This window comes from Hypanus sabinus, chromosome 19 (assembly GCF_030144855.1).
Source record: "Hypanus sabinus isolate sHypSab1 chromosome 19, sHypSab1.hap1, whole genome shotgun sequence".
NCBI lineage: Eukaryota > Metazoa > Chordata > Chondrichthyes > Myliobatiformes > Dasyatidae > Hypanus > Hypanus sabinus.
In genome coordinates, this window is record NC_082724.1 from 20,666,369 (window position 1) to 20,690,024 (window position 23,656).

Sequence of the window (23,656 nt, forward strand, 5' to 3'; positions counted from 1 at the left end):
ATTGTAACATGTGGTTATTTAAGTTACTGTCACCTGTCAGCTTGAAACAGTCTGGCCATTCTTCTCTAACCTCTCTCATTAACAAGGTGTCTTCACCCACAGAAATGCTGCTCACTGGGTGACTTTTGTTTCTCGCATCAATCTCTGTAAAATCTAGAGACTGTTGTATATGATCAGTAGTTTCTGTGATAGTCAAACCACCCGGTCTGGCACCAACAATTATTCCACGGTCAAAGTCACTTAGATAACATTTCTTTCTCTTTCTGATGTTTGGTCTGAACAACAACTGAACCTCCACTATATCTGCATTGAATTGCTGTCACATGATTGGCTGCTTAGGTACTTTCATTTATAAGGTGTACAACTGTACCCAGTAAAGTGGCTACTGAGTGTCCAAGTGCTATACAAAGCCATACAATTGTACAGAAGCTATTGAACACACTTAATATAATCAGGGGAAAATACAAGAGGCAGGCATTCAGCTCATATACCTGTGCCAGTTTATAAAGTGTTACAAAGCTTATTTCCACCTTTCAGCATTTACTCTGCAGCTCTATGGAAAGTTTCAACAACACCTGTTATCTACTTCATTATGCACACTGCATTTAAGTTTAAAATAATAGATACTGCAAAATTCATTAAGTACAGAGATATGTGGTAATCCACTTATGTGTCAGGATTTTGTGTTATTGACCTCACGCTATCTAACAACCTTCCCTCTTTGCCTCATTTTACAATCTATGTACCTCAAAGGCCTTAAAACTAAGTAGTCCAATCTTTTAATCCCTTAAAACAAGAGTAATAGGAATATTTGGAAAAGTTTAACTTCCCAGCTCCAGGGTTCCTTTTGCAATCCTCACCAAAGCAGAAGCATGTTATCAGCCAATTTGACTCACTCCAAATAATATAAAGAAATAGATGAGTGTACCAGATACAACAAAGGCATGGTACTAACAACATCATAGATCTGGCATTGCTAACTTATCCTCCAAAAATAGCTGTAATGTTAACCTGAGTTGCTCCATTTATAACACCGACATCTGTCTAAAATGTGGGAAGTTGCCCAGGTACATCCTATTTGCAAAAATCCAGGCAAATCCAATCAACCTAATCAGTTATCAGCAAAACAATAGATCGTGACAGTATCATACTACACTTACGCTCTAATTAATCTGCTCACTAATGCTCTGTGTGAGATGTAAAAATATACCTGTCATGGCCATGCAAAGCAGGTGCTTTGCGCTGTCCCATCTTCTATGGAATCAATTAGAATCTACCAATTAGTTTAAACTCTTCTGTTGCATCTCTCCAGCTGCACAATCATATTATCCAATTTCTATACATTCAGGTGTAACCCAGATATTATTTTCAAGGTCTCGTTTCTCAATCTCTCAATTCCTTAAAGTTTGCTTGCAAGATTTCCTCATCTTTTATAGCAATGATGTTCATATCAGCACAGACTTGACTGTGCATCCACACTGATACCAATGGTTCTGAAACCAGGGAGACAACATACCATCCTGAAATCCAGTCAATTATTGGAAACACTTTTCTGTTCTGTCAGCTACAGAATTCCCTGCAACCATCACTCTTCTTTTCCTTTCTATCAAGGGAATCCTCTCCACAACATCATTCAGAATGACAGATTGATTAAAGAGCATGTTTAAAGAGCAGATTGATTAAAGAACATGTTCTAAGGGAACTTACAAACTTGTTGATCTTAGAAAGGTACAAATCAGGAGTAAGACACAAATGGCCTGTTGCTTTCTGTGTTCTCTCTACCTTACAGTTATAAAATCTATCTCAGACAGTACTCGAAGTACTCAAGCTATACAGTAGCCTTCCTCAAAATCATCAACAAGACACCCGGCCTCAAGAACAGGCTGTGGTGATGTTACATGCTGCTCAATTAGTTTAAACTCACTTACAACAACACCCAAAGTTAAAACAGTGAGTGCATTGTCCCATTTTAATTTTAAACCACAGCTTTATCCCTGCTGTCAGCTCCATTTCTTCCTGATTGTTTGGGCAACTCTTCTTTAAATATAACCAACCAAAAAAAAACCTCTCCCACATCAAAGTGAATTTAATCTTCAACTCACCAAATTCAAATTCTATATCTGTTCTGGAGGATCAAAGTCCATGGTTCTTACTGTGCAGAAGTGAAAGTTCCAAGAAGAGTCAGTCACAGACCACTCATTGCCCAATGAGCCCAGGTATACAGTTCTAGTTAACCACATGCTTGTTTATTTGCACAACTGCATAAAGGTTTGTTGATTAAGAAATATTGTAGGTGGTGATCATTGGACCTTCAAAATCTTCTGGTAATTGATTAAATTCCTAATATTTTTCTGTCTTTTTCATCTCATTTTATGTCTTCCTCAAGTTCCTTATCTAGTGATATGATAGTTATCCACATCAGTTCTTCAATTAACCCTGAATACAAAGGTTCAACATGTTCTACCAAATGGAATATCATCCATCACAACTCCCAGTTAAATGAAACTAGGTGCAGGATTGGCAAGTGCTTAATGGGGCCACTTTGAAAACACTCTGGGCAGTGCTTTTGCTGATATTTTTTCTCTCCTTCTAGTCTTATATGCAAAAATCGTTAGTTTGTCTATGAAAAATTATTCTCTGGTAACAGATTTTGTCTGTTCTTAGTGTATTCTGCAACATACATTCAATATCTTGCAAGCAGTCTAACACAATTTTATACACAAGAGATTCCGCGGATACTGGAAATCCAGAGCACCACGCACAAAATGCAGGAGAAACTCAGCAGGCTAGGCAGCATTTATGGAAATGAATAAACAGTCGACATTTTGGGCCAAGACCCTTCATCAGTACTGAAAAGGAAGGGAGATGATGTCAGAATGAATTGGGGTGGGGGGAGGGGAAGGGGAAGGAAGACAAGCTAGATGATAGGTAAAGCCAGGTGGGTGGGGCAGGTGGGAATGAAGTAAGAAGCCAGGAGGTAATAGGTGGAAAACGCAAAAGGTTGGAGGAGGAGGAATCTTATAGGAAAGAAGAGTGGACCATGGGAGAAAGGGAAGATGGAGCACCACCAAAAGCTGGTGAGGAGAACAGGCAAGAGGCCAGAGAGCAGAATAGGAGGAGGGAGGAGGAAAGGGGAGGGAGAAAGAATACTGGAAAGGGAAATCAATGTTCATGCCATCAGGCTGGAGGCTACCTAGACGGAATATGAGGTGTCGCGCCTTCAGCCTGAGTGTAACACAATTTTACACTTTCCTATTGACTGAACATTTTTATCATCAGTATGTGGAACACAGTATCCAAAAAAATGCTCGATTCTGATCCAAAATTTAAATTATCAAGCCTTGACCACGAGTTCATACTACTTCTGAAGCTTTCCATTATCCATCTGTAAAGTCAGTATAAGAAAGGCCTGCAGTTACCCCTATGTCAGTTGAGTGTGCGTTCAAAAGGTCAGCATAAAGCTCCCCTTCCACTGCCTCTAGTACTTTACCCCAACAGCTTTCTCAAGAACTGCCCAATGCATCACAAGTTACTGGCGCAGCACTTATTGGATACAGTTCACCGTTCAGAATCATTGTGCATGGTTCCCACATATTTGATCCACCTTGCTTCTTTTCTTCCATCACCTCTACCTCATAATCCTATGTTCAATACTAGGCCTGGAACCCTAGTGTAGCAATGCAATCCCTACTGTGTAGCCAAAGTTGATATACCTGTAATGAGACTTCTGTAGTTTTGACATTTGGTTCTTTAAAACACTCTGGTGTTACAAGTAGTGGAGAAAAATTTGCAGCTAACGAAGGTTTGCTGAGAGTTTGATGCTGCTGGTCATGCTGCTGTGTAAGTTTCAGTTTCTGAAGCAGGTCATGACCTTGAGATCCAATATCCAAAGTGCTTCTATCAGTCGTGGGTCTTTGAGAAGCTGCGTTAGTTCCTGTAGACGGATTCTGATGAGCACACGCTGTATCAGAGGAAAGTGGGCACATCATCAGTGGTGAAACAGTTTTGACTTCTTGTTGCAACTTCTGAACATGACCATTGGTACTGATGGTAGATGTGGTCTGATTAGAAGTAGCTTCAAAATTCAGGGAAGTATGGATGTGGGGACTGGTACAAATGTTATACATACACTTCGGCTTATCAAGTTTCTGGAGAGCAGCCGGTGTCATTAGTACATCCAAGGTGGTCTCCTGGCAATTCAATCGAGTAAAACTACTTTTGTCATTAAGACGCTCAGGGCTCCCTAGATGTTTTTCTGTTGGTTGCTCGTAAGTGAAGGGTTTCATCAAGTTCTGGCATCCTAACTTAGCATCTTGCTGAGATTTCAATGTTTCTTGATTAGAATTTATCAATTGTTCTTTAGGAACAGGAGCACCGAATAATTCCTCCACAGTCAAATGCTTGGCACCTGGAAGAGCACTCTGGAAGATGAAGTACAAAAGACAGTTAAAATGTTTGCTTGTATTGGTTGAGCACATATTTTCCCCTTATAAATATTGTGAAGATCAAACACTACTGGGTGAGAAATTCTAGAATTAAGCATTATGCATTACATGATAGACTTTGAGTTTAAAACCAACATATACTACTTGACACCACTGTGTATATTTGATACTTCTTGATATATTTTATATTGTCTTTTGGGGATATAACACATTTATGAGAAAGACTGAGTTTGACAGGTTGTGTTTATCAGCTTTGTGTATTGCATAATAAAATGTTGCAACATAAATAACTAGAGGACACGATTTAAAGATTAGGTAGGTTTCAATAGGTATATTCAATGTCAGAGAAATGTATACAATATACACCCTGAAATTCTTTTTTGGTCACATATACAATGAAACATCAAAACATACAATGCAGTGTGTCATTTTGCGCCAATCATCACTGATTTGACGTGCTGGGCAGCCCCATGTAACGCTATGCTTCAGCACCAACATCACATACCACAATCTTAACTATGTCTTTGGAATGTGGGAGGAAACCAGAGCACCCTAAGGAATCCTACTATTATAAGGACGTACAAACTCCTCACATCTAGCAGTAGGAATTGAAACCTGATCAATCCCTGCTGGCACTGAAAAGCGATGCACTAATCACTAGGTGACCATGTCACCTCAAAGACCAGTTCAAGCTTAAGTTATAGGGCTCATCTGCACATAACCCACTAGTGAGGAAGCTTTCTTGGACATTAGCCAGAGTAATGCACCACAGAAACAGACCAAGTCATCCACACTAACTAGGATGCTGTTTGAGCTGCTCTTATTTGCCCCTGATTGGCCCATATGCTTTCCTATCCATGTACTTGTCCAAATCTCTTTTAAATGTTATTGAACCGACCTCAAACACTTTCTCGGGCAGTTCGTTCCACCACCGTCTCTGAGAAGAAATTAACCCTCAAGTCTCTTTCAAAGCGTTCTCTTCTCACTAGTAATTTTTGATTCCTTTTCCCTGGGAAAACGTCTATGTGTTTTCACCTTACCTGTGCCCCTCATCATCTTGTACACTTCCATCAAGGTCACCCCCTGCCCCCCCGTCCATCTCCTTTGCTTTAAGAAATAAAGCCTTCACCTGCCCACTCTCTCCATTTAACTCAGGCCCTTGTGTGCTGGCAACTGTCTCATAAATCTTCTTTTGCACTCTTTCCAACTTAATGGCATTGCAATCATTGCTTTAAAATTTCTTGCTGCTATGGTGTCCAACTAAATAGCATAAGCATAGTTTCTGTGCGCAGTCAGGATTGATGATTCTTATGTACACAATTCCTCCACAAAGCAGCATATTAGAGTGCAAAAAATTACCCTGAGGCTCAAATGTAAACTGTTCATAACAATTCCTATTTAGTTTCAGTTAGAGGTTGAAGCAGATTATCATTCAACATTCCAATCCCATAACCCACCAAGACTGCCTACTTGCACCTCATGGCCATCCACCTGCAACTTCCATTAAGCTGAACTCATTCACCGTGGTGAATCTCTTTGAGAGCGTGCGCCCAAGTTGGCCATGATCTTCTAAAAAATTCTCCTGTGCTGTGGTAATTTTGATCAAAGATTAAATTTTTTTTTAAAGAAGGAAAAAGGCTGAGTTATGTTGCTAATTTACATGCACTCATTGGTTTACTATTAATGAAAGTATAACAGAAACAGATTGAAATAAATGAAGTATTTTAGATATCCTGTAAAATTAATATTAATCTTTTTAAAAAGACAATTGAAAAATAACATCCTTTCTAAATGGTACTGTTATTGTAACCACTGTCCAAGTACTGATGTGTACGCCAAATCAGCAAGGACTTCAAAATGTATTATCTAACACAGGGGTCGGCAACCCGCGGCTCCAGAGCCGCATGCGGCTCCCCGTGGTTTGTTAGTTTTTGAAATGTAATTCGAAATTTGAAGATTATGGTGATCTTGTACAATCTAAAAACGTTGTGGAGACCCCATTTCCTGGCACATCCGAACCGGCTCACAATTAGCCACCGTTCCGGCTAAGGGAGATAGCCTACGGGGGTTTGTGAGTATGTGTCTTTTGGAGCATCCGCGCCCACGGGGACGGGTTGAGGGAGGCTTTAAAGCAAGGCTGTTTAGTTTGAATAAAGTTACCTTTGACAGCAGTGTCTTTATTTTAGCGCTGCGTGTAGCACACCTCTACAACGTGTTTTTTTATCGCTATTAATATACATCACCTCTGCCAATGCCTGACACCCGCCAGTGTGCGCTTTCTTTTAATTCTTCGATCCAAGGTAGGCTAACTATGAAGTAACCTTCAACCCAACGTCTTTTTATTGGAGTTCAAAATGTTTTTGTTGCATGCAGAAATGTAATTTCATTTTCCCTGCAGGAGTTCATCAATTTCATAAATGCAACACATTATAGTTTGTTTATACATAGCATAAAGGCAAAAAAAAACCGTTGTATGCAGTGTTATTTCATTTTAAATGTCAAACGGGTTTTGTGGCTCCCAGTGTTTTCTTTTCTGTGGGAAATGGGTCCATATTGGCTCTTTCAGTGGTAAACGTTGCCATAACATATTCTCACAGCTGTCTAGATATTTTCTGAGAAAACATCTCACCGCTCTTGGACTGTAAATAAAGTAATCCGCTGCTTCATTCAATAGAAAAGATTATCTTTATGTACCTTTTATTAGGAGACTTGTTTAAGGAATTGAGGGACAACTCTACATGCCACACGCCAGCAAAAGCAATGAAGCGGAATTGATTAGAGACCTTAAGGTAAAAGAAGTCTTGGGGCAAGGGATCATAACATGATCAAATTCGCCCTGGATCTGAGAAGGATCAGCTATAGTAAGATAAATCAGTATTACAGTGAAGTAAAGAGAATTAGAGAGGCATGAGAGAGGAGTTGGCCAGAATTGACTGGAAAAGAACACTAGCAGGGGTGACAGCACAGCAGAAATGGTTGGAATTACTGGAAGCAATTCAGAAGGCAGAGCATATATATATATATATCCCAAAGAGGAAGTAGTATTCCAAAGAAAAGATGACACAACTGTGGCTAACAAGAGAAGTCAAAGCCAAAATAAAAGCCAAAGAGAGGGCATATAATAGAGTAAAAATTAGTGGGAAGTTAGAGGATTGGGAAGTTTTTAAAAAACAACAGGATGCAACTAAAAGAGATCATTAAGAAGATAAAGAAGGAATACGAGCGTAAGCTAGGCAATAATATTAAAGAGGATACCAAAAATTTCTTCAGATACATAAAGTGTAAAAGAGAGGCAAGAGTGGATATTGGACCCTGAAAAACAATGCTGGAGAGGTAATAATGGGGAACAGCAAAAAAGCAGATGAACAGAATATCTATCTTGTATCAGTCTTCACTGGAAGACTGGCAGTATGGTGGAAGTTCCAGGTGTCAGGGGGCATGAAGTGTGTGGCATTGCCATAACTAGAGAGAAGGTTTTTGGGAAACTGAAAGGTCAGAAGGCAGATAAATCACCTAGACCACATAGTGTATATCACAAAGTTCTGAAAGAGGTGGCTGAAGAGATCTTGGAGGTATTATTAATGATCTTTCAAGAATCATTAGATTCTAGGATGGTTTTGGAAAATTGTAAGTGTCACTTCAATCTTTAAGAATGGAGAAAGGCAGAAGAAACTATAGGCCAGTTAGTCTGACCTCAGTGGTTGGGAAGATGCTGAAGTCAATCATTAAGAATGAGGTCTCAGGATACATGAAAGCACATAAGCTGTAGTCAACATGGTTTCCTCAAGCGAAAATCTTACCTGACAAACCTGTTGGAATTCTTTAAAGAAATAACAAGCAGGATAGACAAAGGAGAATCGGTTGATGCGGTGTACTTGGATTTTCAGAAGGCCTTTGACAAGGTGCCACACATGAGGCTGCTTAACAAGCTATGAGTCCATGGTATTACAGGAAAGGTTCTAACATTGATAAAGCAGTGGCTGATTGGCATGTCGCAAAGAGCTGGAATAAATGGAGCTGTTTCTGTCTGGCTGCCAGTGATTGTTTTTCCACAGGGGTTCCTTTTGGGACTGATTGTTTTTACATTACATGTCAATGATTTGGATGTTGGAATTGATGGCTTGATTGCAAAGTTTGCAGATGATATGAAGATAGGTGGAGGGACAGGTAATTTTGACAAAGTAGAGAGGTTACAGAAGGACTTAGCCAGATTAGGAGAATGGGTAAAGAAATGGCAGATGGAATACAGTGTTGGGAAGTGCATGGTCATACACTTTGGGTGAAGAAATGACAAGGTTGGCTATTTTCTAAATGACAGAAAATACAAAAAAAATTGAGGTACTAAGCGACTTGGGAGTCCTTGTGCCATATCCTCTTAAAGTTAATTTGCAGGTGGAGTCTGTGGTGAGGAAAGTAAATGCAATGTTAGCATTCATTCCAAGAGGACTAGAATATAAAAGTATGGGTGTAATGTTGAGACTTTATAAAGCACTGGTAAGGCCTCATTCAGAGTACTGTGAGCAGCTTTAGAAAGGATGTGCTGAAACTGGAAACTGTAAAGGGTTCAAACAAGGTTTATGAAAATGATTCCAGGATTGAATAGTTTGTCATATGAAGAGCATCTGATGGCTCTAGACCTGTATTCACTAGAATTCAGAAGAATGAGGGGTGACCCCATTTAAACCTATTGAATGGTATAAGGCCTTGACCGAGTGGCTGTGGAGAGGACGTTTCCCATGGAGAAAGACTCTAGGACTAGAGGATACAGCCTTAGAATAGAGGGGCATCCATTTAGAATGGATGTAAGGAGGAATATTTTTAGCCAGAGTGGTGAATCCGTGGAATTCTTTGTCACAAGCAAAGGTATGTATATTTAAGGCAGAGGTTAATAGATTCTTGATTGGTCAGGGCATGAAGGGATACAGAGAGAAGGCAGGAGATTGGGGCTGAGAGGAAAATTGGATCAGCCATGATGAAATGGTAGAGCAAATGAGATAAGCCAAACGGCCTAGTTCTGCTCTTATATCTTATGGTTTGAAAGTATTGTCTGCACTATTTTAGGTACTCTTGGCAAACCTATTGCACCTTGATCCTAGATACTGCTGTTCCATCCGAATTTTGATCATGCCCCATTCACCAAACAATGTGTTCACAGATATACAGTATATATTATTTATATTGGTTCTCAGATGCATGCAATGTATAGCAATGTGCTATATCTTGGCTTGCAGGTGCTCGACACTTCAATTTTAATACAGTGGATTTCAAGTTAATTGGACTATCGGTTAATCGGGACAGCCTCTTATTCAGGACAACGCTTAAAGAACAAAAACAAAATTGAGGAAATTGCCAGGATTCCCTTTATTTATTTGGGACACTATGCTGCTTACTTGACTTCTCAAACAGGTTCTAACTAGCATCAGTTATGTACACTGTGTGGCTATGAGACATGCTATGTTTAAAGCAAATAGTTTTTAAAATAGCCTCAGTTGCATGTGTTTGTATTCAAATAAACAGTGACTTTCTGCCTATGTTCTTACTCTGACATCTCATCTTCTTTTCCCCCCAGTCCTGATGAAGGGTCTTGACCTGAAACGTCGATTGTTTACTCTTTTCCATAGATGCTGCCTAGCCTGCTGAGCTCCTCCAGCATTTTGAGTGTGTTGCTTTGATTTCCAGCATCTGCAGGCTTTCTCATTTGTGATTTGAAGGATGCAATTGTCAGCACTATTGTATGAGGACCATTATCTGCACTGACTTTGTTCATTGCATACACTGGATGAATTACTCCACTGATAACTATTAGGAACTAATGCAGTTTTATAATGCTATCGGCAGTGCTCTAGCTAGTTCTGTGTTTCATTTAGATATAGTTTTTGTTATTCAGTTTGTCTCTTTTTAATAGCTTTTTAACTATTTCCATGAAACATCTACAAATTGAACCAGCCGCTTAATTGGGCCAAAATGTACTGATCCCTCAACGTCCCAATTAACCAGAATCCACTGCATCATCTTTTTGTTTTCAACCTTTTCATTCATCTCAAACTCTTTTCAAGTCCTACGTCCCTTTAAGCTCTGCACTCTGAATCACCTCAGATTTAAGTTACTCCATAACTTGCAACTATTTTCGTCCAAGTCTTGTGTTCTGGACTGATGATCCAAAAACTTCCTGCCTTAATAAGACCCTTTAAAAAAAAATCTCATCTCCACAACCTGCTTGGTATTGAATTATGGCTCTGTTAAATTTGCTAGAGATTTCTCCAGCAAATGACTTATCACATTAAAATTGTGTTTACTAAATGCAAATAGTTATAATTATGAAGTCATCCACCTACCCTGTGGTTGTGTGCTGTAGAGGAGGTACATTCATCTATTGGTGTTTTCATTGCTAGGCCCCCAGAGCTGTGTATGCCTGGTGAACTTGATAAGATACTTGAATCGCCAAATTGATATGTCTGTAAAGAAAAAAATATGAGTTTGATTATGAAATATTGTTTTATTTTTAAATTCAGTTTCATTGAATGAAGAAACCAACAGTCTCACCATAAAAATGCAAAATACAGTTAATTCTTAAGTTGAGACAAGAAATGACAACCTTAAATGGATCACTTTCATTTGTATATCTAATTTCATACCACATAGCCAGCTGTAGATGGAAATCAAATACTTTTTCTTTTAATTATGATCATGAACATACATGCCAGTTACTTTAAATTTAGGAACAACTCAAATTAAGATAGTGTTCATTATTTTATACCTTGATGCATTCAACTGTATCTTACTGGAACATTCAGTCCTTCAAGCCAAGTACTTTATACAATTCTATCATCTGGTTTTTAAAAAGTGGAATAACGTGGGCAGTGGAAAAGTGGCATTGTTTTTGAAGTAAATAGAGTTCTTAAAATTTCACAATTTCAACAAGTTCCTCAGACTTGCTCATAAAAATACATTCCATTCAACACAAGTCTCCACTTCAGTACTGTATTTGTATAATCACCAACTAGTTTTTGTAAGCCTTTCAAGTTCAAGTTTAATTGTCATTCAACCATACATGTGAATACAGCCAAATGAAACAACATTCCTCTGGGGCCAAGATGCAAAACATGGGGCCAACAGGTACATGTAGCACATACAGTTATAATAGCAGAAAAGCATATAATCACAAAATGGTGGCATGGCCTATAGATTGATGGTACACAAATGTTGTCCTGGAGCCATGTGTCTGCAAGAACAAGCAGGCAGTAGATCGTCATCATGCACTAGTTGCAGACGTACGCAGTACAGCTCGTCTTCCACTAAGCGAACACTGGTGAGCAGCACCAACGCAGTAAGTCCAGCTCCATTGCAGTCATTAAATATGAAGTGGGATAGACCTGCAGTACTTAGTTTTCTTGATATCCAGCAGTGGCTTGCAATTCTTTAATAAAGGTGTAAAGGACAAACAAATACACCACTGGTTGGACTTGGAGAGTTTGCTGTGACCGAGTTAACTGCCATCTTACTGAAAGCTGTCCCCTTCAACTTGAAGATGCATTCTGCTAAGCTTCCTCTGTGGTTCTTTTTTAAAAAATAACATTTAAGAGTATCTCCACATTTAACACTAAAGCAAAAAAAATCACAAGGAATGATGAGGATTTCAGTTCAGCTGTGATTCTCTAATACATGTTGAGCACCCTTTATCTAAAATGTTTGTGGCTAGAAGTGTTCCAGGTTTCAAAATTTGGAATACTTACATCCATATAATGGGATACTTTGGAGAAAAGTGACTCCTGAAGAAAAATAATCTTGTGAGTAAAATAATAGTTCTTTAACATATTGACTAACCAAAATAGGAATAATTCAAATTTAAATTGAAACAATAGTTGTTTCAACATATCATTCTCAGCTGAACAATTGTAAGTGAATATGAATTATTTTATAACAACTAAAATATAATAAATCTCATCTCCACGTCAGGACCCAAGGTTGACAGAGGTACAAGCAGAAATACATTAAAATTGTTAACTGATCCACATTTTCAGTGCAGAGAAAATTATAAATTATTTCTTTGGATTAAGGCTTCTCTTGAAAAAGGATTCTGCACTTTCAGTTCTGAAAATTGATAACAAATTCTTTCCAAAGAAAATATAGGATTGTTGCTGAATTTGAAATTCCAAGTACCCCAAATATTTTTTAAGCGCTCACTAAATTGGATTTTATATAAATATTGTCCTCGTGACTTCTTAAAATTGCAACTAAAATCCCAACAGCAATTAATTAAGAACAATTTCAAAAGAAGGCATCTGTTGCCAAATTAGAGAGAAGAAAACATTAAATAAATTTTGAATAACACAACCAAAAGATTTGGCCTGAGTCTTGAGTTTGAGAGGATGCTTATGTGGTTTGCTACTTTGTATTGCCTTCCGGAGACAAAAAAAAACCAGATAAAATCCATCAAGGGGACATTTTTGGAATCTATTAGAAACTCTTTTACAATTTATCAAAGTTCGTAAAAAGTATTCATATTTGGTTTGAGATTGAGGGAAAAATTCCCTTTAAATATTTAAAGTAGCCAGGATTACAAGCAAGATTAGTATTCAACACCTATTCAGTGAAGTATCACAAAAAAAGAGCAACACTTTCTTAGTAGATAGGCACAAAGAGTTTGATGTTTATGCTCAGCCTGAACAGTTAAACATCAGTAAGACACAGAAATACAATGCAAATGTCTACTCCCAACAGCAGATTAATATAAATTTACTCTAACCTACATTTTTTTGCAAATTCAAACCATTATAAAAACTCACCTTAGGAATTCCCAGAGCAAGATGCAAAATATTTTATTGGTACACAGTGAGGCATGTATATCTTGACAATCAAATTTTCACATGTTGGAGGAACTCAGCGGGCCAGGCAGCATCTGTGGAAAAAAAGTACAGTCAACATTTCGGGCCAGTCTGCTGAAGGGTCTTGGCCCAATAGGTCGACTGTAATTTTTCCCCATAGATCCTGCCTGTCCTGCCGAGTTCCTCCAGCTGTGTGTGTGTGTGTGTGTGTGTGTGTGTGTGTGTGTGTGTGTGTGTGTGTGTGTGTGTGTGTGTTGAGATTTCCAGCATCTGCAAATTTTCTCATTTGTAAATGTTCACGTGTTAAATGGTAGAATGCAAGAATGTTTAAAAAATCAATTATTGATTCAGAAGATAATTTTTTTTATTTAGTGTACATAACTGCTATTCATATTAGTTTGAATCCTTACTTGTTCATATTCTTCCTTGGCTTTACTGAGCATATCTAGGATATCAATAGCATTTTCTTCATCATATCCATTAGTTTTATTTGGAGTTGTTCTCCCTGGTGATTCTTGCTGGACTCTCTGAGCCTCCAGTTGCACCACCCTAAGGAAGCAGCAATGCATGCATTAGGCCAATTAATTGCCTTAAAAAGGATTAAATTGTCTCATGCCTTTCAGATCAGATGGTACCAAATTATCTCTGGTTCATGTTAAATAACACAGCTCAGCAAGGACCAGGATTGAAATTTCAGAAGGAAGGTGGAGAATTGGGAGGTATTGTTTCCACAATTATAACTATCTATTAATTCTAGCTTGTCATTTGGGGTGCATGAAGAATCAAGGAATTGAACAACACAGAAGGGTATCACAGTACGGGCCATTCAGCCAATAATGTTATGCTTATCTAAATATCAATTTATATTAAATATCCTCTTCCAGTATCTAATCTATATTCCACCATTCCCTTCCTATTCGTGAGAACAGACTATGTTTGCCCACCCTCAAATCCAGGCAGCATTCAGGTAAGTCTCTTCTGCAACCTCCCCAGTCTTCACATCCGTCCTATAATGATGTGATCAGAAATGTGCGCATTACTCTAAGTGAAAATTACTATACAGCTGCAACATGACTTCCTTATTCCTATACTCAACATTCGTACCAACAGATGTAAGCACGCCATACACAACCTTTACTGTCTTAACCACTTGCGAAGCCATGTCCAGTGAACTATGGACCTGAACCCAAAGATCCATCTGTACATTAATGCTATAAAGAGATCTACCTTTAAATACTTTCTCCTTTCATTTGACCTCGCTAAATGCAACACCTCACACTTCCTCAAATTAAATTCAACCTGCCATTTCTCTACCCATATCTGTAACTGATCTATCCTTTGATCACCCTTTACAATGTGCACAACTCCATCAATCTTACTGTCAAGTAAAGTTGTTCAATTACATTTTGGTGAGATACACCAGCAGAAGAATGTCTGACAGTCCACAACTCTCCGTTCTATATCAACGACAGAACAAGATTTTAATCACCCTGATTCCAGAAATAGGAACATTGTTCTGAATGTTTATCAACTGACCACTCAATGTTCAAAGCTATTTGGTAATTCAGTTGGTCATTCTTCTGGATTCTGTATTGAAGTTCTTATATTTCAGAATTCAGCAAGTTAAACAAGTGTGCAGCTGCCTTCTCATCAACACTGCATCTGTGATATACCAAACATACTTATACCAAAACACAGAAAATCTTCACATTGATATTAATTAAATTATAAAGATGTTTTCCTCCATAGACCGCTGAGGAAAGCAGCCAGAGACTGCTGACCTTCCCTTGATGAAAACTACAACAGCTGCCACGAAAGCAGGTGTACAAACACGACTACTGGGCCCTTTAAATAGATCATTCCATCAGAGCTCAAGTTAAATCTAAGAATACATTAAAACTTACGTCAAATCAGCAAATAGAAAACAATATCCCGAAGAATTAAACAAAAATGCTATTTTGTTAATTATTCAGTGGTTTTCCTACAAGTTTACAAGATTACACTGGTAACCATTTGGTGACCCTGATTTCCATGCACAAGAGGTTTTCATTTTTGAAAGTGATCACAAAATTGGTGCTTAAATATCAGGATTTTATTGAGTAGAAGAATTGTCTTGTATCACAATCAATTGAAAGTTAAATGGCTAGATGTTAAATTAATATTACTTTTAGGAGATTAGATGTCTACATAATTAAGTTACAATCTTTTATGGGTTGACTTATCTTTCTTATGGTATGGATCCTATTTTACATTCCATTTTGTCAATGAAATATAATTTGAATGTCATTTTCCATTAAGGTTATAAAAAGATTAAATAGACCAGCACAACATATTATAGAGGTAGGGTGAGGAATACATTAAAGGGGATATCACTTAATGGATTTAAACACAGAGGTGTTGCAAACATTTACAATTTGCACATTTTGATTTATTAAATTAGCAATTATGTCCAAAACTAGAAGATCTTACCTAATGTTGGTATGAAATTTAGAATAATTAACTTTGTAATTACAGCTTTTGGTTGATTTTACAGCAAACAGATTTTAGTTCTTACTTTGACATAAGTTGTGCAATTCGTTGACAGTCATTCTTGTCATAAAACCAGATGCTGTAAATTGACACTAAAAAAAAGAAAAACAAAAAATCAGTTTCCCCTCTTGAAAAATTTCTCAAACATTATGTCACTTAATGCTCACACCTATCACAGAGCTATTGATAAATTATTTTGTTCTTTACCAAACAAATAGCACCGTCAAGAGCAAGATGATTTATCAACACAGGCACAAAAAACTTGAGATAAATTTGCACCAGCTGTTTATCACAACCTACCAATTTTGGACGCATCTTCCAGAAAAATTTGTATTTCCCTAGCTGCTCTAAAGTTCAATAGAAGAGCAGCAGCTGCAAAAGCAAAAGATTAAGCCATAGGCACACCTTAATTGCTTGTTGATGCTGCATGGGAAAGGAAAGAACCTTGACAAAAAGTGAAGAATCATTTGAGCACAAAAGGGAATAATAATAAATTCAAGATTTATTCCATTTGCAGTTAATTATAGGCATCAACTCACTTACCTCAAATCATAGAATGTTGGAAATGCTCAACTGAGGTAACATCTGAAGAAAGTTAAATTTTCAGGTTAAAAACCAATAAGAATTTAAGGAACAGGTTAAAAATATACTGCCAACCTATGGCAGTATAAAGTATTTATCTTCAATGGACCAATAAGCTAATAAATAGCTGCATTGAAAAAGGCACAAAATATATGATCAAAAATGAACAGCATGGCTAACTTTAAACTAATTCCATTTAAAAGAACATTTAGTAAGTGAGGCACCATAGCAGATTGTTCACAAACACAAGAGTAACACACAAAATGTTCGAAGAACTTAGCAGGTCAGGCAGGATTGATAGAAATGAACGAGAAGTTGACGTTTCAGGTTGAGACCCTTCATCAGTACTGAAGTGGAAGGGGGAAGTGCCAGAATAAAGAGGTGTGTGGGGGGTGGGAAGGGATGGAGTACAAGCTAGAAGTGATAAGTGGAAAAGGTAAAAGGCTGAAGGAGGAGTTTGATAGGAGAGGAAAGAGGACCATGGGAGAAAGGGAAGGAGGAGCTTGTATCACCTGATGAGGTTGGAGGAGCGACAGCTCAAATTCCCTCTGGGTACCCTCTAACCCACTGGAATACACATCAACTTCACTAACTTGCAGTAATTTCCGCCCTCCCCCCCCTTTTTCCACTCCTCTCTGGCTCCCCTCTTACCTCTTCTCTTCACCTGCCTATAACCTCCCGATGCCCCTTTCTTCCATGGCCCATTCTCCTCTCCTGTAAGGCACAGAGGAAGTTTGGAATTGTGTTGTACTTTCAGATATTATTTTGACGCATATTGCAATCATTTTCAAAATGGTGTAACAGAATATTAAAATAATTTGACTTGATTTAGCTTGGAATATTATTTCCTGGCAAATGATCTCGAAATCACCTCACTAACCTTGAATTCGCTGGCCCTGACCACCACATTTTCACAATGGATATCCAGTCACTATGCACTTCTACTCCTCTTCAAGAAGGCCTTAAAGCTCAATGCTTCTTTCTCAATAAAAACAACCAGTTCTATTGCACCATCACCCTCCTTCGTTTGGCAGTACTTGTTCTCACTCAAAAACTTTTCCTTTGGCTCCACCCACTTTCTCCAGACTCAAGGGGTAGTTATAGGCACTCATTTGTGCCCCAACTATGCCTGCTTGTTCATTGGCATAGAACAGTCCTTATTCCAAGCTTTCCATGTAAAGCTCCCCAACTCTTCCTCCACAATATTGATGACTGCATTGGTGCTGCTTCACACATCCAAGCTGAGCTTGTCAATTTCATCAACTTTGCCTCCAAGTTGAACCCTGCCCTTAAATTCACTTGGTCCATTTATAACACCTTCCTCCCCTTCCTTGATCTGTGTCTGTCTCTGTGGAGACAAACTGTCAAACAATATCTTTTATAAACCTACCGATTCCCATAGGTACCTTGACTATACCCTTGACCATGTCTCCTGCAAAAATGGTAATCCTTTTGCTTGGTTCCTTTATCTCGGCTACATCTGTTCCCAGAATGCAGCTTTCCTTTCACTCATTACCTCCACCATCACTCACTTCCTCCACTTCCAAATGCCCATGCTCACCCAATCTTCTTGTCACCTTGAAGGTGATAGAGTTCCTCTTATTCTTACCTACCACGTCATGAGCCTCCACATCCAACACATCATTCTCAACAACTTCTGCCATCTCCAAAGGGATCCGGCCACCAAACATACCTTTATCTCCACACCCTGCCCCCCGCTTTCCACAGTGATTTCTTCCTCCGAGATTCCTTTGACTATTCGTCCCTCCCAGCACCTATCCCTGCAAGCAGCCCAAGTTCTACACCTGCCCATTCGCCTCCTCCCTCATCTCCATTCAGGGTCCCAAATAGTCCTTCCAGGTAAAGCAACATTTAGCCTACAAATCTTCAGGCTATAGTGTCTAATGTAGTCTGCATAAATCTGCAGGCTAATATAGTCTATAGTGTCTGGTGCTTCCAATGCAGCCTCCTCTACATTGGTGAGACAGTTGAAAAAAATTGAGGGACTGCTTCTTCAAGCACTATAGCCCCCAACTTGACAATATTAATATTGATTTCTCCTTTTGATATTAAAAAAAATCCCCCTTCTTCTATTCCCCAATCTGGACCCTTACCTCTTCTCAACTCCCCCTTCCCCTTCTTCAATGGTTTACTCTCTATTAGATTCGTTCCACTCCAGCACTTTCTCTTTCCTACCTACCTGGCTCCACCTATCATCTTCTGGCTATCCTCCTACCCCACCCCTACTTTTTAATTCTGTCGTCTTCCCCCTTCCTTTCCAGTCCTGAAGGGTCTCAGCCCAAAATAGCGACTATTTATTTATTCCGATAGATGCTGCCTGACCCAGAGTTCCTCCAGCATTTTGTGTGTGTTGCTTTGGATTTCCAGCATCTACTGAATTTCTTACGTTAGTAATTCACAGAGTTCATTTTAGAATACACTTTGATCAAATTCTGATAACCACTGGGTAATTGATTGGATAATACCACAGAATAGTCACATCTAAATAAATTTCAAATCTGTCAATACAAGTTCCTATGGCACACAAAATGATTCTAATTAACAAGTCATCAAAACATTCAAGATTAAAAAAAAAATTACCACAAGATTAATTTGTTGGCAGGATCAAAATTTGAATCAGTACTGCTGTGTAATAGAAATGTATTTACATGCTACATTATGTGCATCTGTATATTGCAATTATACAGTGACATTACCTGATAGTTTTGATGTTCCATTTGCTATCAGCAGTTTATACATTTATCCAGATTGTTTAACATTTTAAACAATCAACTTTAAATAATACTTTAAAACTGTACTGCAGTGCATACAAATGTAATATCAGCAATATTCATGGGAAAATCAGCTGTTCTTAATGTTTTCATTTTAAAGAGAAAAACATTCTCACTCAAGCAGGTTCAAGAGTCAGGAAGTACTTAACAAGTACCAATCACCCCTATTATTTGGGGCTACTTAGGAATACCTGAAGATATTGTATTATGGAATAAATTGATAGCCCAATTTTTCCACACTGCAAGTTGATTATCCTTGGCCGTTTCTAAAAATCTTGTATAGATTTATTCAAAGCAACAGGTTTCCAATTGAGAACACCATTACATTGAATTAAGCAACAAAGCAAAGACATTACTGGTGAAGAGAATACAAGATGGAGTAGAAGATGAATTGATTGTGCCTTTCAAAATCTTTCATTCAATTTAATGAAATTAATACCAGTGTCAGCATTGCTTTAAAGGTCTTCCCTCTTCACTGGACACTACAGAATAAGGACAATCGAGAAAACATGGAGGTTGGAAAATGATAATGTTATAATAATGACTGGTTCAGGAGTGTACTGTAACTTGATTGTGTTAACATTTACCTACTAGCCCTCAGAATAGTCACAAGTACATCTAACAAGCAAAAAGAAGTCATCCAAACCCCATTGTGGTGACATAAATTGAACCGAAGTGAATCTCAATAATGGCAACTATGAAATAATTCTTCTTATACAAATCCTATCTCATTCAGCAATGTTTTCTTTACACATTTTTAACTTGGTACTGAAATAACAATACAGAAAAATTTAATTTGCAACTCAACTTCTACATACTATGCATTTTTAATCCAGCAGATCTCAACAGAATTATACAATTTAGTTTTGTTACAAATTAATACTTGCAATGATCCCAATTATTTTCCAGCTTTATTTATTGATAGACCTCAGAAGAAAATCAACTGTACAATTGTTTTTCTAAACACCAAGGAATACAAATGTATATGCAATCCACTTTTATCTCCAAATTTAAGATCACTATGGGACAAAGTCAACAAGAAATACATTTAAATTTTTAAAAAAGTTATCCAAAGTTAGTCACGATCGGTTATGTTATCATTTGCATCTTTAGCTAATAAATTGCAAGGTAGTCAACTGCACCTCATTCAGCATCATACCAAATTAAATGACAATGTATAACTTGTGTGATTTCTAACAGCCTCAAACACCTTCCCAAATAGTGACCCAGTAACAATGTCAGTGTAGACTCTACCATTAAAAGTTGCAAATGCCTCACATATCTGTTGTCACTGATAAGTTCAGCTGCCACTATGTTTCTCAAAATCAGGCATTCATCAACTGACACTACATCACTCCAACCAAAACTTAGTACTTCAACAACCTGACTCCAGTGTTAAAACAAGTGTAACGAGTACTGCTTGTGAAGTACATTTGGATGGAGGTACAAGCACAAAAGGCTTTATGCTTGGCTAATAATTGAATCAAGTGGTATTGTTGGGACCCAGTACAATCTACTATAGTGAATGTTAAAGGATATTTGCATCTGTTATCAGCCCCCAAGTTCCACTTAAATGCTCCACAATTCTTCAGTAATCTGAGTGAACCATGGCTTTAACTCATCCTTTGATTCTTCTCTTGAATTGAGAACCTTGGGATATTAACTAAATGTGAGTATGGAGGATATTTCAAAGTCACTTTTTACAAAATGGAACTCGCAGCAAGAAGCATGTCCCAATTATAAAGGCAGCATTGTAAGTGAAAGCAATCTGGAGCCATACTTTACAATGACAGGTAAGTGTTTTCTTCATTTTACTTTGAAAAATTATATTTATTAAGCTTTTAACATCAAGAAATAAGCACAATACACTCAAGTGATGACATAATATATGCTCATTAAACAACTTATTCAATTGTTTGAAGGAGGCATAAACAGGTTTATTGGAATTGGGGTTGGGAAATTCTTGTTTGATTAGTGACTTGACATTTGAGCCAAATCTGTCGATAATTAAAGAGTTTTGATTAAAATACTACATTTTGAAAACTGCAGCTATTGTTGGCATATGTGCATCTTTAGAAACCTGCTGCATTTTATGAACTTAAAGTAATCTGAAAGCTGCAAAGCAATAAAAATCAAGAAACCTAAAAACATTCATTACATCAGAGCCTTCCCAAAAAGATTCTTCTGGAATGTGTCAGCTGTTAATATATTAGACAAATTTGACATGCTATATTTATAGTAACACTTACACAGTTAAATAGATTAACTTGCCAGAATGGACATTATCTAATCATAAGTTAATTTAGTTAGTTCAAATGAGTGAAGAGGAAATATACTATGCTGTTTTAAGTCACTTTACAACTAACTGATAAGCCATCCCTCCACAAAACAAAGTTAATTGTTATATAAATTTAGTTCTCTGTGTAGTAGTATACAGTCCATGCCAAACAGTGGTTCACATATGTACCCTGGATTATTTTTATTCATTGTTAACAAGTGTCAGATTAAAAAAGAATAAGATTACATACTCGGAATCAAGAGTAATAATGTCAATTTCTATTTTTCTACATTATAGGCAATTATTAATAAGAATAGTGACAAAAAGTAATTTTGAATAGCACCATAAATGTAGATATAACATAAAATGGTTTCAGTGGTCATTTTTGTTACTATACTCCATGACAGGTGTAAATATTTAATCACACTGCTTATCCTTACCATATCAGGTCACTTAACACAAGCCTGCTATATCTCACTGTGACCAATTCAATCACAGTTAATATAACATGGCCACAATTACACAACGACAGCTGTATTTTAAACTACAAAGAATTCTTAACTCACAGAATTTAAAACTGAGAACGTACTCTTTTAGAACTCAAATTTTAAATTAATTAGCACAATGCAGTATCTCCAGCTTCATGATGTTGCTTATTTGTAGTCAAGTAGAAAAGGAACACAGCCTTCAATAAAAGTTATAATTTAAGTGATAAATTGATTGTATTATCTTTCTTATGGCTATATTTTATAATTGAGAGTTTATTGCACATTAAAGGAGGAAAACATCCAAAACATTCTTGCAAATCCCTTTGACTGTCTGCATACTCCAAATTGAAATTCTCTTATATCAGGATTTATTTACATCTGTATTGACCAGAGAACCTTTAACTTTCTTTACAATGGCATACAATTTGAGAAGGGCAATGAGGGCTGTTGATAGGGCCCACCATGGCCAGCTGATTTAAAACCTGAATACTCATAAGATCAAAGGCAAGTAAGATCCAAAACTGGCAGAAGGTGAACAGTAATGGTTCTTGCACATTTTTTGATAAATATTTTTTGTTACCATTAGCATTTCACAAGTCTCAGTATTTAGCACCTTTGCTGCTTTAACAATTTAGATCTATTGTGTTGAGGGACATTATTTTGAAGACGGCAGAGACATTAGCCTTGGCTTGACAACAAGGAAGTAATTTTTGATTTCAGAAAGACAGAGTCTGGGAATGCGCACAAATGAAAATTGTCACTGCGCTGTCTAAGGATGTGCACCAACCCAACTATGTAACTAATGTAACAACAGAGTGGTGTGGAGTGATAGAAGGACACCCACACATCTTTAAATGTAGCAGGACACATTGATAAGATTAACCAGGAAGATGGGATGCCTTCCTTTTTTAGGTGTAAAATAGAATACATGGATTCTTATTTTAGAACTGTATAGATCACCGAAGTATATTACAGTTCAAGTACTTTTAGTTGCATTACATGAAAGATGTGATTGCAGTGGAGGGGTGGCAGGAATAGAAAACTGTGGTAATTAAAATAATATAAACATGTTGATTTTTTTAAACAAAAAAGTAAAAGTGAAATTGAAATCTTTTAAAATAAAATGATCTTTCTGTTGACTCTACTCAGGTATATTTCTTCTTGTACAGGGAACACAGGAACAATGTAATTGATATAAGGATGAGATTTTAGATAAGACACTTTCATTCAATGGGCATTAGAGGTTTAAAACACATTGCCTGAAAGAATGCCAGAAGATAAACCCTCATACTTATGAATTGCACATGTACTGAAAGAGAATTTACTGGACAGCAGACCCAGCATTGGAAGATAGGATCAGACTGTATTTCTTTGTTTGACAATGACAATGGGTTGAATGCCCTCCATATTAATTCTTTACGGTTCTCAAACAAGTTGGCTTTGTTTCATGTAGCTACAGCACTTTCTATGACCAAAGGACATAGCTAACTAAAAAAGCACCTATTAAACAACTAACTTCTTTCAGGATACCAGAGGGAAACACAAGTACTGGAAACTTGGGGAGAATAAAGTACAAGTATCAATGAATTCAATGATGGTTTGTGGGAACAAGGACAATGGGAAAATTAATTTGCTTTTCTCCAAACAACAATTAAGATCCCTTCCATCCACAAGGGGGCAGACTGTGGCTTAGTTCAACTCCTGCTAAAAAAAATTG

General features: G+C 37.5%; 1 protein-coding gene across 4 annotated transcripts in view; it reads right to left on the reverse strand.

The window, feature by feature from the left end:
* Nucleotides 1–23,656, reverse strand: part of dcp1a (decapping mRNA 1A) — a 77,886-nt gene that overhangs the window by 18,782 nt on the left and 35,448 nt on the right. For all 4 annotated transcript variants that reach the window (XM_059944135.1, XM_059944136.1, XM_059944138.1 and 1 more), the window contains 4 exons: nt 15,825–15,891; nt 13,681–13,819; nt 10,781–10,900; nt 3,714–4,421 (listed from right to left, as the gene is read on the reverse strand). In XM_059944135.1, the coding sequence (XP_059800118.1) occupies nt 3,714–4,421; nt 10,781–10,900; nt 13,681–13,819; nt 15,825–15,891 (1,034 nt within the window). The remainder of the gene's footprint in view (nt 1–3,713; nt 4,422–10,780; nt 10,901–13,680; nt 13,820–15,824; nt 15,892–23,656) is intronic.